General features: G+C 46.2%; 1 protein-coding gene across 2 annotated transcripts in view; it reads right to left on the reverse strand.

Moving 5' to 3' along the window:
- Positions 1-7,719: 7,719 nt before the first annotated feature.
- The window catches only part of RCAN1 (regulator of calcineurin 1), a 40,005-nt gene continuing 29,263 nt past the window's right edge, over positions 7,720-18,461 (reverse strand). Inside the window, exons 1-4 of one of the 2 annotated variants that reach the window (XM_041475852.1) lie at positions 17,757-17,980; positions 15,578-15,751; positions 13,416-13,575; positions 7,720-10,088 (exon numbers count right to left, since the gene is read on the reverse strand). In XM_041475852.1, coding sequence (XP_041331786.1) covers positions 9,925-10,088; positions 13,416-13,575; positions 15,578-15,751; positions 17,757-17,843 — 585 coding nt within the window. In that variant the 5' untranslated portion in view covers positions 17,844-17,980 and the 3' untranslated portion in view covers positions 7,720-9,924. Of the gene's footprint in view, positions 10,089-13,415; positions 13,576-15,577; positions 15,752-17,756; positions 17,981-18,461 lie in introns of those variants that run through there. The other variant, XM_041475850.1, reaches the window with a different exon arrangement.

An 18,461-nucleotide genomic window follows, 5' to 3' on the forward strand; every position in this document is an offset into this window, starting at 1 on the left:
CTGGGTGATCCTGAAGGTCCCTTCCAACTCAGCCATTCCATAACTCCGTGATCACCCCACCATGCCATTCCTAATGCCATGACTAAAGGATTTACTAATTTTAAACCTCCTTTGTTTGTTCCACACAAGGAAGTGGAAAAAGTGCATTCCTGTTGATCAACCCCTCTGCCAGATCCAGCACATTATTCCTTTTGTTTGCAAAGTTTCATTTCCAAACGCCATCCATTAACCACAGCCCATTCATGCAGCACTTTGACCATCCAGCAGAGCTCACCAAAGGGATTTTTTTATCCTGCTGTTATGACCAGCTCCACTCCCATTAAAAAGCTCAGCAGGGCATCACCTTTTAACCCAAAGTGAAAACAATAAGTGGGATTTTTATCCATTTAGGAGCTTTAACCACCTGTGACATCACGGGAATGCTCTGGAAGTGAGGAGCACTGGGAATGATGAGGGGCTGGGAGCTGGGGTTTGTTTGGAATTCTCCTCCACACAGCTCTGCCCCAGCAAAGCTGAGCTTTAACATCTTCACTGCTTCCATCCTTCACTACATGTAATAAAGCTTCTGATGGCAAATTAATTAAACACGTTGACAGCTGTGATTTAATTGTGGGGGGATGAGGGAGCCTCTTGGAAAGAGTCAAAGAGAGGTGTCCCTCAGAGTGAGGCTTTCTAGGGCAAGGCAGTGGCTGGAAAAGTTTGCTCCACTGCACTTGAAGTTCAAAATTAACTCCTTATTTTTCCACACAACATAAAAACGTTCCATAGGAATTTTTTCTTTTGAATCTCACCCAAAAATTCATGTTTGGTGTGAGAGGGACCTTAAATGCCATCCCATTCCAGCCCTGCCATGGGCAGGGACACTTTCCACTCTGCCAGGCTGTTCCAATCCCTGTCCAGCCTTGCAGAGGTGTCCATGACCTGGGTGCTGCTCATCACACCAGTCAATAAGCCAGGACACAAACCTGCTTAAAATACCAAGAAACAAACCTGAAATAATCAAGGAATCAACACTTCCATTTAATTAAAGCTGCAACATCCAAATTCTGCAGTGGGTTTGGATCACAGAATGGGTTGGGTTTGGCATTGTTTATTTTTTTAGAAACTGAGATCAAAACCAAATTATCTGCAAATGTGGCTTTTACAGGGCCAAAGAATCATCAGGGTTGGAAGAGACCTTGAAAATCCCCCAGCACCACCAGCATCATCCCAAGGGCCACATCCTGAACACTCCCAGAGACTCCAGCACCTCCCTGGGGAGCTCATCCCAAGGCCTGACCACTCTGCCAGGGAAAAATATCCTGTAATACCCATTCTGCACCTCTGTGACCTCCCAACAGCACTCTGGAGAGCACAGATCCAGCCTGTGGTGGCTGGGCCAGGCCTCCAGCAGCCACCCCTGGCCAGGTGTGTCCAACCAAGGCTGCTTTTCCTTTCAAGGTGTGCCAGGATTTCCCTCCATGCCCCAAACAGCCACTGGCCAACAAAGCAAATGCACTCAGGGCAAAGTCAGTGCAAATAATTGGGGAGTTTTCTGCAGTTCAAAAGGAGGAGGATTGCTTCCTCCCCAGCTCCACCCACAGCAAACCCAGCACAAAAGGCTTCTGTTCTGTCTCCCAAAGAAAAATCCCCTGGCATTTCACTTTGATTGATGACACGCAATAAACTGAGGCAGGAACCCAGTGAATGTGTGGGTTTAGAAAACAGGGACTCCAAACATGGATCCTGCCCCATTCCTGGGGCTGCCCATGCCCAGGGACCCTGGAACCCAGCTCAGGGAGGAGCTGGAGCTGCTGCAGAGAGCCCAGAGGAGGCTCCAGGATGAGCAGAGGGATGGAGCAGCTCTGCTGGCAGGAAAGGCTGGCACAGCTGGGATTGTTCAGCTGCACAGGAGAAGCTTTGGGCTGAGCTCAGGGTGGCCTTGCAGGGCCTGAAGGAGCCCCAGGACTTTGCTGCTCCCTCTGGCAGCCACTCATCCCATGGGAAATGGAGATGTTTGGAAGCAAAGGCAGCAGCACCTGCAGAGGGCAGAGCCCTGGTGGCAGCCAGGCTGGGATCATCAGGAGTCTGGCATTCCCCAGATCCAGGATTTTGCAGTGCCAGCACTGGGGTTTGTGGTGACTGATGCTCAGCTTGGGTAACGGCACCAAAACACCAAATCCCCCCTGGGCAGGAGGCGGCCGCTCCCTGGAGTGTCCTTGGGATGCAGGGAGTGGGAATGGAGCAAATCCAGCCCCTGTGTGCCCCTCCTGGTGCCCAGCAGGCAGGCTGGGCCGGGCTGGAGCAGCCCTGGGGACTCAGCAGGACAAATGAAGGCTTTCAGTGCCCAGGACACGCTGGCAGTGCTGCCCACTCTGTCCCTGTTCGACTCACTGCCACCAGAAAGGACTTCCCAGAACTCACATCAATCCTGGCTGCTCTGGGGTACAGAAATGGATTTCCAGTTGGATTTCATGTCCAAAGTGTTCTGGTAAAGCTCTGAGAGCTTTCCCTGTGCCAGGGAGCCGAGCCATGGATTGGGGTTGTGCCTGTGCCACCCCACTGGTGCTCAGGGATTTGTCCTTCCTGGCATCTGTGTCTCCCACAGCCGAGTGTCTCTGCCCACACTGCAGCTCTGGAGACAGATTTTTTCTGGAGCCTGAGGTTTGCCAACAAAAGCATCACTGTGAGTTTTGGTGGACAATTAATCATAGTGTTCAATTAGTCCTTCCCTCCTGCTCCTCCAGCCCCCTTTGGAATAATCTCTCCCATTCCAACGCTTCCTCAGCTGCTCTTCCTGACCTCAGGAGCTGCAGAAACAAGCAGGGAACTCAAGAAGCTGCAAGGAAAGTTCTGTCCAGTCCAGTCATTTCTCAAATGTGTATTTGAGAGGCTCTGTGTGAACCCCTGAGAGCAGGTGGAGGATGCAAGGAGCATGCACAGGGAACAGAATTCCTGGGGGAGGGAACTGCAGGATCCTCGTGTTCTCACACTGAAGGTCAGAGCTGCTGCCTGGCAGCACAGGGAGTGTCCTGGCTGGAGGGAAACGGGGCAGTTGTGGTGAAGGACACTGGGAAGGAGTTTAAATTGTTAAGAGAGGAAGAAAAACTGCAGGGAAAAATCTGCATTTCCAGATCCATATTTTCCGGATTGTATTCCCAGTCTGTGTAAGGTGGCTCTGGCTGAACAAGGCACTGCCCAAGGTGTCCCATCCTGTGTTTCTGGGATCACAGAATCCCCAAATCCCTGGGGCTGGCACAGCCCTGCCAGCCCAGGCAGTGCCAGCTGTGCCCCATGGCCACCTTGTCCCCAGCCCAGAGCACTCAGTGCCACCCCCAGGGGACACCTGCAGGGATGGGCACTGCAAAGCTCCCTGGGCAGCCCCTGCCAAGGCCTGAGCACCCTTTCCATGGGCAAATTCCTGCTGCTGTCCCAGCTGAGCCTGCCCTGGCCCAGCCTGAGGCTGTTTCCTCAAGGAATCTTCCAGAAGGAACACAGGGCTGCTGTACCCACGAGGAAAGTCTGGAATCTGTTTGGATGAGCCCCAGCTCTTCACTCTGAAGTCTCAGACAACACCAAAAAACCTCACATTACATTAAAATCCTAATTAAAAACCACCCCAAGCAATTTGCTGAGTAACCCTCCCTTCTGCAGGAGCTCAGCCCTCGGAGCTCTCTCCAGAAGGAAGCTCTGCCATGGCTTTAATGACAGGGCAGTGGTGCTGTGGCAGCTCCCAGCCCAGCATTCCTGCACGTCCCAGCAGCTCCTGCTGATTCAGGAGACAGCCTGAGCAGCCAGAAATGGTCCAGCAGATTAAAAAGCAGGTGCAGCACATGGTAATCCCTCTGCCAAATTGGGCTGTGTGGGAGAGGCATTCAGCAAGGACTTTCCATGCCTTGGCAGCACGTGGAGCCATCCAGGCTCCCACAGCCTTCCAGGGAAGGCACTGGCACAGTTTTGGGGAGGGTTGTGTTGCTGAGGAGGAAAAGCTGTTTTTTATGGCAAGTCCTGCAGTTTCCCACTCGAGTAACATCAATAAATGGATCATTACTTTACTTACAGAGGCTCAACCCACCACAGTTCAGCTCCTAGAAAAGGTAAAAAAACCCCATGCTGCTATTAAAGGCACTTAAGAGAATCCCAGAATTGGGCTGGAAGGGATTTTAAGGATCATTTTCATGTCCCACAGGCAGGGACACCTTCCCCTGTGCCAGGCTGCTCCAGCCCCAGTGTCCAGCCTGGCCTTGGGCACTGCCAGGGATCCAGGGGCAGCCCCAGCTGCTCTGGGAATTCCATCCCAGCCCCTGCCCACCCTGCCAGGGAACAATTCCTCATTGCCAAAATCCCATCCAGCCCTGCCCTTCTTCAATTTAAAACCATTCCCTGTGTCCTGGCACTCTCTGCCCATGTAAAAACCCCTCTCCCTCCTTTTCAGAGCCCCCTTCAGGCTCTGAGCTCTCCCAGGAGTCTCCTCCAGGCTCTTCCCACCAGCCTGACAGTGACTCCCACCAGGGAATCACTTGGATGAAAATCCCACACACCCTGGGGATCAGGATCACTTCTACAGAGGCACAAGTGGCACCCAAAATTTACCTTTTCCATCTGGAACCAGCCACTTTTCGCTGTGGGTGGCCCCACGTGCTCCTTCAAAGCAAAGAGATTTACAAAGAGAAATGCAAAACAGCAGTTTGGGAAAGGTGGGATCATAAAATCATGGAATGCTGAGGGCTGGCAGGGATGTCAAAGATCTTTTCCAACATCTGCTGTGGGGACGGGAGCCAGAGCTGGAAGCTGAGTTTTACTGGAGCTGGTTTTATTCAGGATAAAGCCATTGTTGGATATTTAGCTCCACCTATGGGCACCTCCTCGTGCCTCTGGAAATCCCTCAGATTCAGCCATTTAGTCCTGCTTTAAAGCTCTAATCCCAGATTTTCCAGGTGGGAAGAGCCCTTCAGGAGCACCCAGTGCCACCCAGCATCACCCCAAGGAGACATCCAGACTCCTCCTGGACACAGTGATCCCAAACCTCCCTGGGCAGCTCGGACCCAAACATCCCACGGATTTTAAGAGGGGCATGAAGAAAGAAATTCCTTTCAGAAACTTCCACAAAGGAAAATGATTAACTCGGTTTATCTTCAGTGGTGTCAGGAAGCTTTGATCTCTAGCCCTGGGCATCCAGCAGGGTGTCAAGAGGATGCACCAGGCTCTTCCTAGTGGTGCCAAGCTGTGGAATAAGAGGAATGGGCAGAGACTGATGTCCAGGAATCCCAACTTCTCTCTCTGCCCATGTAAAAACCCCTCTCCCTCCTTTTCAGAGCCCCCTTCAGGCTCTGAGCTCTCCCAGGAGTCTCCTCCAGGCTCTTCCCACCAGCCTGACAGTGATTCCCACCAGGGAATCACTTGGATGAACTGTCTGGAAATCCCACACACCCTGGGGAACAGGATCACTTCTACAGAGGCACAAGTGGCACCCAAAATTTACCTTTTCCATCTGGAACCAGCCACTTTTCGCTGTGGGTGGCCCCACGTGCTCCTTCAAAGCAAAGAGATTTACAAAGAGAAATGCAAAACAGCAGTTTGGGAAAGGTGGGATCATAAAATCATGGAATGCTGAGGGCTGGCAGGGATGTCAAAGATCTTTTCCAACATCTGCTGTGGGGACGGGAGCCAGAGCTGGAAGCTGAGTTTTACTGGAGCTGGGTTTATTCAGGATAAAGCCATTGTTGGATATTTAGCTCCACCTATGGGCACCTCCTCGTGCCTCTGGAAATCCCTCAGATTCAGCCATTTAGTCCTGCTTTAAAGCTCTAATCCCAGATTTTCCAGGTGGGAAGAGCCCTTCAGGAGCACCCAGTGCCACCCAGCATCACCCCAAGGAGACATCCAGACTCCTCCTGGACACAGTGATCCCAAACCTCCCTGGGCAGCTCGGACCCAAACATCCCACGGATTTTAAGAGGGGCATGAAGAAAGAAATTCCTTTCAGAAACTTCCACAAAGGAAAATGATTAACTCGGTTTATCTTCAGTGGTGTCAGGAAGCTTTGATCTCTAGCCCTGGGCATCCAGCAGGGTGTCAAGAGGATGCACCAGGCTCTTCCTAGTGGTGCCAAGCTGTGGAATAAGAGGAATGGGCAGAGACTGATGTCCAGGAATCCCAACTTCTGCCCTGGGCAGTGCCAGCCCTGGGGTCTCCTCCCTGGGATATTCCAGAGCCACCTGGACAAGCCCTGTGCCCTGAGCTCATTCCAGTGAAGGGAATTTTTCTTTCCCAATCTCCAACCTGAGCCTGCCCTGGTGCAATTCCAGCCCCTTTCCTCTCCTCCTTTCCCTGTCCCTGAGTTTTGGGGAGCAGTGAGGTCCCCCTGAGCCTCCTCTTGTCCATTCCAAACCCCCCCAGCTGCTCCTCCCAGGATGTGTTTTCCAGCCATTTCCAAAGGGACTCCAAACAAAAGGAATTCCTGGCAGGAAAACACGCACACTCTCAACATGACAAAGTCTGGAATGGGACAGTTCCCTGTTATCAATGGGAATTTTGTCAGGGAAGATAAATCCAGCCCTGCCAGCTCCATCCTGTCCTTGGAGTCACCTCTGTGTTCCTGCCTCACTCCTTGTAACACTGAAAATGTGGGATTATCTGAAAGCTCAGTATCAAAATGTTCTTCACCACTGTCTTGGGGAATATCTTCATCATCGTTTTATTTTTTCAGATCCAATGATGAATTATTAAAAGCATTAGCAGGGAATAATTCCCTGGAAAATGTTTCTGAAGTGTGCTGGCCAAGGCAGGATAAAAGCAAAAAGGAAGAACTTGTGTTCCCCAGGACAAGCCAGAAGCAGAACTTGAGCAGGCAGGTGATGATGCCACGGGCAAAATCCCTGCTGGAATTGTTCAGAGATAGTTCAAAAATTGTTCAAGTGGCTGCAGAGCTCTGGAGTTCATTCCTTCCCCACTCCTGGCAAGTCTGGACTGAAGAAGAACCTTCTGCTGCACTGATCCAGTGTCAAACAGCAAAGTTTCCACACTTGGGGCTGCTCTGGGAAACAAAACTGATTAAAAACCAACTTTGGTCCTTTCGAGGTCGTTGCCTTCACCTCTTTAATGAGGAAGGGCTTTAATTGGGCACCAGAAATTCCTTTCTGCCATCACAGGACTGCCATTCCTTCCCATGGCAAAACCTTCATGGTTTCCCTTAATTCATTTTGTAACAAAAGGACTTGAAGTTATCAGGTAAAGCCATTTAATACTGATGTATTTTCTGTATTCCAGGAGCTTCAAAAACCATGGGATCATGGAATGGTTTGGGATGGAGGGACCTTAGAGCTCATCTCATTCCATCTTCCACCATCCCAGGCTGCTCCAAGCCCTGTCCAGCCTGACCCTGGACACTTCCAGGGATGGGGAATCCAGAGCCTCTCTGGAAAAAACCCAAATTATTCATTTAAATAGAAATATTTCATGTATTATCAATGCACAGGGATTATTCTGGAGCAGAAGATGCTGACACCTCTATTAGGAACTTGAGGCTCAGAAGAATCAGGTTTTCACTGGAACATCCTCACTGGATTTTATTCATGAGCAGATTCTCCCATGTGGAGGTCATGCAATTCTCTGAAGGCTGGAAACCTTTTCAAGGCATCATTTATGAGGGCCTGGCACAACATTCTGCCCCTTTGGAAGCTGAAAATTCCCATTTTGGTGCTGAAATTTGAGTGGTTCTGTGCAGAAAACACCAGGACATTTACAATAAGACAATAAAATATTTTAATTTCAATCTGCCCCGTGCTATACAAGTGTATAAAATACCAACTAAGCATCCATTGGAACATTACAAAAATAACCAGAAAAAGCAAGCAGCACACTGGAGTCATGAGGACAGGAGGTGGCAGATCCAACCAGGAACACACTGAGAGCATTCCAAGATTTCCATGGTTCCCACCTCAGGCAGGGGTCAGGTATTAAAATGGCAAAAATCAGATTTATTGATGGTTTGAACTGAAAAGCAGCTCTGCTTTTGGAGGGAACACAGCAGCAGCCACCTGGGTTTCTACTGCCAAAGTCATGCTTGGATTTTTCATGGAAAAAGGACAGGACAGGAATTATTCCCAATGCTTTGAACTGAATGTGGTGAGACACAAAGTCCAGCAGTCGTTTGAGAAACATGGAAAAGTCTTGGAAAGGCTTCAAGGCAGTTGTGGCAAACCTACAAAGTTTTTCTCTATTAATTCCTTTATTTTGGGTGTTGAATGCAGCACGTGGAGCCAGCTGAGGGTAACCCAAAATAATCTGATTTTCCTGGGTGTCCAGCTGCAGCAGTCCATGGAATCAGCTCTTCTCACCAGCTCCCACGGAGCCAGGGCCACTCAGACACCAGAACCAGGCTTTGCTCCACTTCCCAGGGAATAACAATCCAAGCTAGAGCAAGAAATTCAGTATATTCCTGGTCTCTAGGCCCACATTTCTGTTCCAGTCAAGAATTCCAGGCATTCCCTGTCTCCCTGCACCTGGAATGGCTCCACTCTCTTTAAAACAAGTATTATTTAAAAAATCAAGGTGTCAACCAGGAATTTCAGTCAACATTTGCTTCAATCTCTTCTCAGACCAACTGTGGCAAGAGCACACCAGGAGAGAGCCAGAGTTTGATTCCTAAAAACATCCCTTTTCCAAGACCCCAAGTGGTATTTTTTATGGATAGCAATTCCTGTCTCCTCCAAAAAAATCCTGAACCCTGTTTCAAGGTGAGGATCTCCAGTTTAAAACACAGTATTAAAATATTTCTGCCATTTTTCTTCTTTAAAATTTGCATTTAGGAGCCTTTAAACACTGCCATAAAAAAGCCCTAAAGCTTCTCCCACATATTCCCAGGGCTTAAATCAGCATTCCTTGGCATTAAGCATTTCATCCCAGCTGAGTTTGGAAGCAAAGCTCAGAAAGTTTGGATTTTTGGATATCCAAAACCAGTAGAAAAAGATCCAAGTGTGCAGCTTGGAGTAGGAATGGACAAGGAAAAGGCACTCCAGCTCTCCTCACTGCTTCCTGGGTGGAATTTTCCAATCCCAATGAAATCTTTACTCACCAAAATTGCAGATTCAAGTTTCTCCATAGTTTTTTTTTTTTTTCACTGGAAAAATCCCCCTGCTCTGAATATGCACCATCAGCATTATCTGAGTCCTTTTTCCCCCCCTTGAGTCAAAACTCCAAACAAATCCTACTGGAGGTATAAATTACCTGAACTTAAATAATTTAAAATCCATGTTTTCCAACAACTCTCCTATTGCACGTTTTTCCATTCCTTTTTTCCAAAACTCTCTGCAGGAATTCCAAAGGTTAAAATTTTAAAAGCACAACTTCCAGAGCACCAAAAGCAGGTGCTGGAGGAATTGGATCCTGCTGGAAAACGAGTGCCAATAAAACCAAATATAAATATATCATGTATGTACACATCCAGGAGGAATTCTGGGATGCTGAGTTTATAAATACTTTGAAACAATTCCCACATTTCCAGAAACTTGGGAGAAACTCTAGAAAAGAAAGCAAATTACTTGAGAAGACCAAGAAGAAACATGCACAAAACCTAGTGTAAGAAAAAGGGTTAAATTCCCAAAATTCCCATCATCTCTCCAACCCTGTCATCCCAAGGTTTTCCAAACACCCATCAGGGGTGTCACAACAAGGAATTTTCCCCCAGAATAAGCCCAGTTTGTCCTGTTATGTCCCAAAATGCCCCCTTCTCCCATCCTTTGTTCCCAACATCTGGGAATTCACTCAGCGCATGGATCAACACTCCAAACTGAGCAGGGAATTCTTTCATCTGGAGCAAACCTGGAATTCTCCTCCCGCGGCTGCAGCTGGGCCACCACAGCTGGGCTGGTTTCCACTGCAAATCCTTGGGAAAACCCCTGGAATTGTGGATTTCCTCTGGAAGAAGCAGCAGCTGGGCTGGGCTCAGCTCAGGGGGGCGGGGGTGTAGTCGGGCCGGCGGGTCTGGATGATTTTGGGTTTGGGTTTCTTGGGCTCCTCCTCGGCCTCGCCCTCCGGGTCGCTCTCGCACACGTGCACGACCACGCTGGGCGTGGTGGCCGTGGCCGCGTGCAGCTCGTACTTGTCCCCTGGGGAGGGAAAAATGGGAATTCCTGAGGAAAGGGCAGCTGGGGGCTTCTCCAGGGGGGTTTTAGGGGGGGAATTCCTGAGGAAATGGGATATGGTGATTTTTTAATGGGGTTTTTAGGTGGGGAAGTCCTGAGGAAAAGGGGCATGGTGAGTCTTTAATGGGGTTTTTAGGGGGAGAATTCCGGAGGAAAGGTCACCTGGGGACTTTTCCATGGAGGTTTTAGAGAGGGAATTCCTGAGGAAAGGTCACCTGGGGCTTTTTCATGGTGGAGAATTCCTGGGCAAAGGGCACCTAGGGGCTTTTTAATGGGGGATTTAGGGGGGGAATTCCTGAGTAAAAGTCACCTGGGGGCTTTTCCATGAGGGATTTAGGAGGGAATTCCTGAGGAAAGGGCACCTGGGTCACTTGGGGGCTTTTCCATGGAGGGGAATTCCTGAGGAAAGGTCACCTGGGGCTTTTTCATGGTGGAGAATTCCTGGGCAAAGGGCACCTAGGGGCTTTTTAATGGGGGATTTAGGGGGGGAATTCCTGAGTAAAAGTCACCTGGGGGCTTTTCCATGAGGGATTTAGGAGGGAATTCCTGAGGAAAGGGCACCTGGGGGCTTTTCCATGGGGGGTTTAGGGGGGGGATTCCTGAGGAAATGGGATATTGTGATTTTTTTAATGGGGTTTTTAGGTGGGGAAGTCCTGAGGAAAATTCACCTGGGGGCTTTTCCATGGGGTTTTTAGGAGAGGAAAGGAAAGGGCACCTGGGGGCTTTTTAATGGGGGATTTAGGGGGGGAATTCCTGAGGAAAGGGCACCTGGGGCTTTTCCATGGAGGGGAAGTCCTGAGGAAAATTCACCTGGGGGCTTTTCCAGGGGGTTTTTAGGGGGGAATTCCTGAGGAAAGGTCACCTGGGGCTTTTCCATGGTGGGGAATTCCTGAGGAAAGGGCGCCTGGGGGCTTTTCCATGGGGGTTTTAGGGGGGGAATTCCTGAGGAAATGGGATATGGTGATTTTTTTAATGGGGTTTTTAGGTGGGGAAGTCCTGAGGAAAATTCACCTGGGGGCTTTTCCATGGGGTTTTTAGGAGAGGAAAGGAAAGGGCACCTGGGGGCTTTTTAATGGGGGATTTAGGGGGGGAATTCCTGAGTAAAAGTCACCTGGGGGCTTTTCCATGAGGGATTTAGGGGGGGAATTCCTGAGGAAAGGACACCTGGGGGCTTTTTAATGGGCATTTCAGGTGGGGAATTCCTTAGGAAATGTGACATGGTGATTTTTCAGGGGGCGAAATTCCATAGGAAATGTGACCTGGGGAATTTTTAATGGGGTTTTAGGGGGGAAAATTCTTTAGGAAATGGGACATGGTGACTCTTTAATGGGGTTTTTAGGCAAGGAAATTCCTGAGGAAATGGGACATGGTGAATTTTTAATTGTTTGTTTTAGGAAACATGACACGGTGATTTTTCAGGGAAGAAAACTCCTTAGGAAATGGGACACGGTGACTTTTTAATGGGGTTTTTTAGGAAATGTGATACAGCGAATTTTCAATGGGGTTTTTAGGCAGGGAAATTCCTGAGGAAATGTGACATGGTGATTTTTCAGGGAAGAAAATTCTTTAGGAAATGTGACATGGTGAATTTTTTTATGGGTTTTTTTAGAAAATGTAATATGGTGAATTTTTAATGGGTTTTTTTAGGAAATGTGACATGTTAAATTTTCTATGGGTTTCTATGGGTTTTTTTGGAAAATATGGTGAATTTTTAATGGGTTTTTTTTAGGAAATGTGACATGGTGACTTTTCAATGGGGTTTTTTAGGAAATGTGACATGGTGATTTTGCAGGGGGGGAAAATTCCTTAGGAAATGTGATATGGTGAATTTTTAACGGGGGTTTTAGGTGGGATAATTCCTTAGGAAATGGGACATGGTGACTCTTTAATGGAGTTTTTAGGTAGGAAAATTCCATAGGAAATGCTCAGTAACAGGGGAAAATGACCAATTTTTAATGCTTGGAAAGGCCTAAAATATTTGTTTTAAAGTTTCTTTTTGGTTTTCCTAAAATTTGGAAGGAAAACTTGGAGCAAAGGAACAGCAGCATGGAGCAGCTCTGAACTCCCACACAAACTGAGGCTGCTGTGTTATTTATTCATTTATTCATTTTTTAACTTATTTATTCCAAGTGTTCCATCAAAAACAACCTCTGCTTCCAAAATCCACCGCAGGGAAATAAAATCTCATTATTTCATAATGAATTATTTGGAATATTTAATTAGGAGGATTCTTGATGGGAAGTTTGAAATCCCAACATGCAGGAGCTCAGAAGTTGTGTCTGCCCTTTTCTCCAGCCTTTACAATTCCCTAAGTTTGGAGGTGAACAGGAATTTTAAAAATCCACCAGTAAAATGAATCTGACACAGTTTTCATTCTCTTTGATCTTATTAATGAGAATAATTATTCTCATATAATAAGAATAATTTAATTCTCTTTAATGTTATTAAATTTTTCTCTCCCCTAAAATTAATAATACAGCCCCAAAGAGGTTAAATTTGGTCTGGATTAAAGGAAAGATTAATTTGCATATCCAATTTTCATGGATAAGTTGTATAAAATATGGGAGAAAAAGGAAATCAAAGGATGAGATCAATAATCACTGGGGAAAGGAGCGGCAGGAATTTATCCCTCTTAAATTCCAAGGAATTTTAGTTTCATACTGATAGTTCCTCCTACACTCAGTAGCAGTTTCCTCCTCTGAGGAAAACAGAAATAAAAATAAATAGAAATAAAAAGAAATATAAAATATAAAGTAAAACAAAATAGAAATAGAATTAGAAATTAATAAAATAAATAGAAATAGAAAATAAATATAGAAAGAAAATATAAACAGAAATAAAAATAAATAGGAATAAATATAAATAGATATAAAATATAAATTAAAAAATAGAACTAAAATATAAATAGAACTAAAATATAAATAGAAAAATAAACAGAAATAAAAATATAAATAAGAATAAATAAAAATAAAACCAAAATATAAGTAGAAATAAAATATAAACGGAAATAAAATTAAATAGAACTAAAATATAAATAGAAAGAAAAATAAACAGAAACAAAATATAAATAAGACTAAATAAAAATAAAACCAAAATATAAATAGAACTAAAATATAAATGGAAATAAAATTAAATAGAACTAAAATATAAATAGAAAGAAAAATAAACAGAAACAAAATATAAATAGAAAGAAAAAATAAACAGAAATAAAAATTTCTTGGAAAACTTTTAGAAACCCAGGAAGTTTTGAGTGTTTTCCTCAACCAAAATTCTGCTTTCCCACCTCCTTACCTGGTCCTAGCTTGGAGATTGCATATAAAAGGTCGTAGTTAATGACTGGAGTGGCATCCTCCACTTGTTTCCAGTCCACAGGAGGAGAGGCAGGAGGGGAGATCAGGAACTGCTTGTCTGGATTTGGGGGGGCCAGGTGGGAGCTCCCGATGTGCAAAGTCTGCAGGAGAAAGCAGATGAGCCCATGGTGTCCCTGAATGCCTGCATCCCTGAATTCCTGCATCCCTGCATGCCTGAATGCCTGCATCCCTGAATGCCTGAAACCCTCAATTCCTGCATCCCTGAATGCCTGCATCCCTGAATTCCTGCATCCCTGAATTCCTGCATGCCTGAATGCCTGCATCCCTCAATTCCTGCATCCCTGACTGCCTGCAACCCTGCATCCCTGCATGCCTGCAACCCTCAATTCCTGCATCCCTGCATCCCTCAATTCCTGCATCCCTCAATTCCTGCATCGCTGCACCCCTGCATTCTTTCTTCCTTGCATCTCTGAATGCCTGTCTCCCTCAATTCCTGCATCCCTCAATTCCTGTATTCCTGAATGCCTGCATCCCTCAATTCCTATATTCCTGAATGCCTGCATCTCTGCACAACTGCATCCCTGAATCCCTGCATCTTTTCATCCCTGCACCCCTGAATCCCTCAATTCCTGCATCCCTGAATGCCTGCACCCCTGCATGCCTGGATCCCTCAATTCCTGCATGCCTGAATCCCTGCATCCCTCAATGCCTGCATCACTGAGCCCTGCATCCCTGCACCCCTGTATCCCTCAATTCCTGCATCCCTGAATCCTTGCACCCCTGAATCCCTGCATAACTGCATACTTTCATCCCTGAATGCCTGCATCCCTGAATTCCTGCATCCCTGAATTCCTGCATGCCTGAATGCCTGAATCCCTCAATTCCTGTATCCCTGAATGCCTGCACCCCTGCATGCCTGAATCCCTGCATCCCTGAATGCCTCCATCCCTGCATTCCTGCACCCCTGCCTGCTTGCACCCCTGCATTCCTCAATTCCTGAATCTCTACATCCCTCAATTCCTGCATCCCTGAATCCTTGCACCCCTGAATCCCTGCATCCCCAAATCCCTGAATAATTGCAACCCTGCATCCTTTCATCCCTGAATGCCTGCATCCCTGAATCCCCACATCCCTGCATGCCTGCATCCTTTCCTCCCTGCATTCCTGCATCCCCACATCCCGGGGCTGTCGTGCCCTGCCCGGCACTCAGGGTGGCAGCACCAGCCAGGACACAGCTCCGAGGGAAATTCCACCGGGATCCTCTTCCCTAAAAATCAAACCCCTGCCCTTCCAAACCTCCAGCAGGACAGGGCTCTAAGGCCCCGTGACAGATGGTGCTGGGAGTCATCCCCAAAGTGGGAGTGGAGGGAATTCCAGCAGGGAAAAAAATAACCTGGATCATGGGGGGTGTCCAAAACTTCTGGATTTGTTTTCCCACTCAATTTTCAGACGGAAAAGCAGCTGGAAAAGCAGCTGGAAAAGCAGCCTGATTGCCAGAGCCCGAGTTTGGGCAGAAGCAGAGAGATCCAGAGCTGCTCTGGGGGAGATCCCCAAGACTGGGATGGGCAGGGAGAGCCTGGAATGTGCAGCTCCAGAGCTTGGAATGTGCAGCTCCAAGTCTGGAATGTGCAGCTCCACACTTTCAATCCCCCAGGGACTCCCTGGGTGCTGGCAGAGCCCACCCAGCCTCCCCCATCCCTTTAAATTCTTGGAATGTTCTCATTCCCATCCAAGGTTATCCAAAAAAATGGAAAATATCAACAGCCTCCAAATGTGGGGAGCTCTGGAACAACCCTGGATTCTCAAAACAAAAAATGACCATGAAGGAATTCTGGGATGCTGAGTTTATAAATATTTGAAGCAATTCCCAGATTTCCAGAAATTTGGGAGAAACTCTAGAAAAGAAAGCAAATTACTTGAGAAGACCAGGAAGAAACATGCACAAAACCAAATGTACGAAAAAGGGTTAAATTCCAAAAATTCCCATCTTTATCCCAAACCCAAAATTTAACCCCAAAACTGGGGTTTTCCAAACACCAGCTTGGAAAAATAAATCCTCCACATCAGCTGGAGGATTTATGGGAGTCAGAACAAGGAAAGCTTTAATCCCCCATGGGATAATGCCAACAAGCTTTTTTTTACCTGAGCAAAATAGAGTTTGAGCTCTTTTCCAAGGAATTCTGTCTTGTCCAGCTGGATCCTGGCATCTGCTGCAGACAAGGGGTTGCTGAAGTTGATTCTCACTCTTTTGAAGCTCTTAAAATACTGAAAGGTGAGGTCCCTGTCGTAGGGTCGGAACAGGGATTCAAATTTGGCCTGGAGAGAAGAGCAGAGGAGAAAATCAGCACTGAACACTGATAAAGAAATTAATTTAAATGAGAAGTTACTGATAAGGGCAAATTACCACTCTTGAATATTCATTATTGCAGCAGCTTCATTTATTTTCCTTTTTCTTTCTACTATGAAGTTTTCTACCTTATCCCTGATTTCACTGTATCATTAAAATAGATTATTAATAAGTGATATTATCACTCATTATATTATTACCTGAAATTAATGTTGGACAAAACACTCCAATTTAGCTACAGAAGATATTGAAATGTTTCTCAGAAAATTAATACCCAAAAAACCTTGACAAAAAACTCTGCCAAGCCTTTGCCCAAATGTGCAAATTTCAATGGAACCAGCACAAGTTTTAATAGAGAAACATGAAAAAATCCTGATTTTCAAGCTAAATGTGATTTTCTTCAGGGACTCAGCACAAAGAATGAAGTCCATGAACATCTCCTGCCTTCCTGCTACGTTTAATTTCATTTATGGAAAGTGTTTCCACTCTCCCTGCAGGATTCCAGGCCAAGAGAGACACAAGAGGAGGCTCTGGAGCTGCCAGGTCCTTCCCAAGTGTTTTATTCCAATGGATTCAAATTGGAGGAATTTCCAGGTATTTTCTCTCCCTAAAAGCTTCCTAGAAACTCAGGGTAGAGCCATAATAAACATTATTCCATTGAGGGTTTTTTACTACAATATTTTGAATTAGTAGGGAAAAAAGCAGGGACATTACGTAAGAAGGCAGAAATTAATTCAGAATTTCGTTTTCCTCCCTGAGAAGCTCCACTTCACTCACTCACCACAGCTGGGTATAAAATCATTCTATTCCAAAGAGATTTTAAAATCAGAGCTGCTTCTCCAACTTCTTCACAGGAGCAGGACCCTCCCCACACAGAGCTGGTGTTTGGGATACCTCAAAATACACCTTTGGAATATCTCAAAGCTGAGCTGGAACCATGGAAAATACACCCAAAAACTGCATTTCCAAGTTCCCATTCTGTATTTAAAGACAGAGAGATCTGGGTTGTTTTATTGTTATTATTATTATTTATTTAAATGTGTGATGATAGAGGTCAGAAATATCACTTTATTACTATGATACTAAAAAAAAAAAAGTTATTTTTGTCCTTAAGGTATCTTAGCAGTAACAGCTCACTGTATCAGGACTGATAAATGTTTTATATTGTTTTATATTTACATTATTATTTATTTTCTATTGCAAATCAGCTAAATACAGACCCAAGAGGATTTCTTATAGTTTTACCAGGAAAAAAAAAATCCCAGGAGAAGTATCATATGGATTGTAAATTTGTGGATCTTGCTACCAGAATTAGTAAAGGAACAGCAGCATGGAGCAGCTCTGAACTCCCACACAAACTGAGGCTGCTGTTTTATTTAGTAATTTATTTACTTATTTATTGCATGTGTTCTATGAAAATCAACCTCTGCTTCCAAAAACCCATTGCAGCGAAATAAAATCTCTGATACAAAATATTTCATAACGAATTATTAAGAATATTTAATTAGGAAGATTCTTGATGGGAAGTTTGAAATCCCAACATGCAGGAGCTCAGAAGTTGTGTCGTGCCCTTTTCTCTAAAATCAGAATTACAGAATCCCAGAATCCCTGGGTTGGGAGAGACCTTCCAGCCCATGGAGCCCAGCCCAGCCCCAAGAGCTCAGCCAAAGCCTGGCCCCCAGTGCCACATCCAGGCTCTGTTAAACACCCCCATTCCAGAACTGATTAAATATTTGCTGAAAATTCAGAATACACCACACAATCTAAGAAGTCTGGAGGGAAACCTGAGATCATTTTCCCAACCACACAGAGGTAAAATTGAATAATTCCCAGAGCTGGAATCATTCCCATCAGAGCAGCCTGCTGCAGACTCCCAAGCTCCAAGACTTTTATGACAAGCTGCAATTTCCTTCCAAATGCAAGCAGCACCTCTGGAGTGCAGCTCCAAGAAATAACCCCAAAACCAAAACCTACCCTCGTTTCTGGCTGGGTGAAGAGCTCCCCATCGGGCAGGCAGGCGATGAGCGAGCCGAAGCTGTAGTGGAAATTACGGAAATGCATTTTGGGGCCGGGATCCCGGCTGCTCAGGAGCCCTGGCTGCTGCTCCCGGCGTTTATAAAGCAAAGCCAGCCCAGCCCCTGGTGACAAAAGGCTCTCAGAGCATCCTGTGGGTGACAGCGAATTCCTGAGCGCAGTCCCGCATGCTTGGGAACAAAATGTAAGCGGGACTGGAAAGAGGTGACGTCAGTAATTAGTCAGCTTCCCTCTGCTAATTACCGGGAGCATGGAAAATGCAGCTGAGCTGAGCAGCTCAGCCTCTTGCAGCATAGTTTCCACTGGCAGTAATTCCATGCAGCTCCCATTCCACGGATGGAAAATGTTCCTGTCCTGCCTCGGCAGAACGCTCCGGGAAGGGGCTGGGGAGAAAGAGAAGGCAGCAGGAAAATGCCCAGTTCTGACTCTCTGGGGATAGGAAATAAATCCCTCAGCTTGCTTCTTGTTCTACTCAAGAGCTACAGGTGGAAACACTCCAGGAATGGGCTAGGGAGAAAGAAAAGGCAGCAGAAAAATGCCTAATTCTGATTCTCTGGGGATGGGAAATAAATCCCTCAGCTTGTTTCTTGTTCTACTCAATAATCACAGGTGGAAATGCTGCAGGAATGGGCTGGGGAGAAAGAG

The sequence above is a fragment of the Pyrgilauda ruficollis genome, unplaced genomic scaffold (assembly GCF_017590135.1).
Source record: "Pyrgilauda ruficollis isolate IOZ18807 unplaced genomic scaffold, ASM1759013v1 scaffold368, whole genome shotgun sequence".
Taxonomy (NCBI): domain Eukaryota; kingdom Metazoa; phylum Chordata; class Aves; order Passeriformes; family Passeridae; genus Pyrgilauda; species Pyrgilauda ruficollis.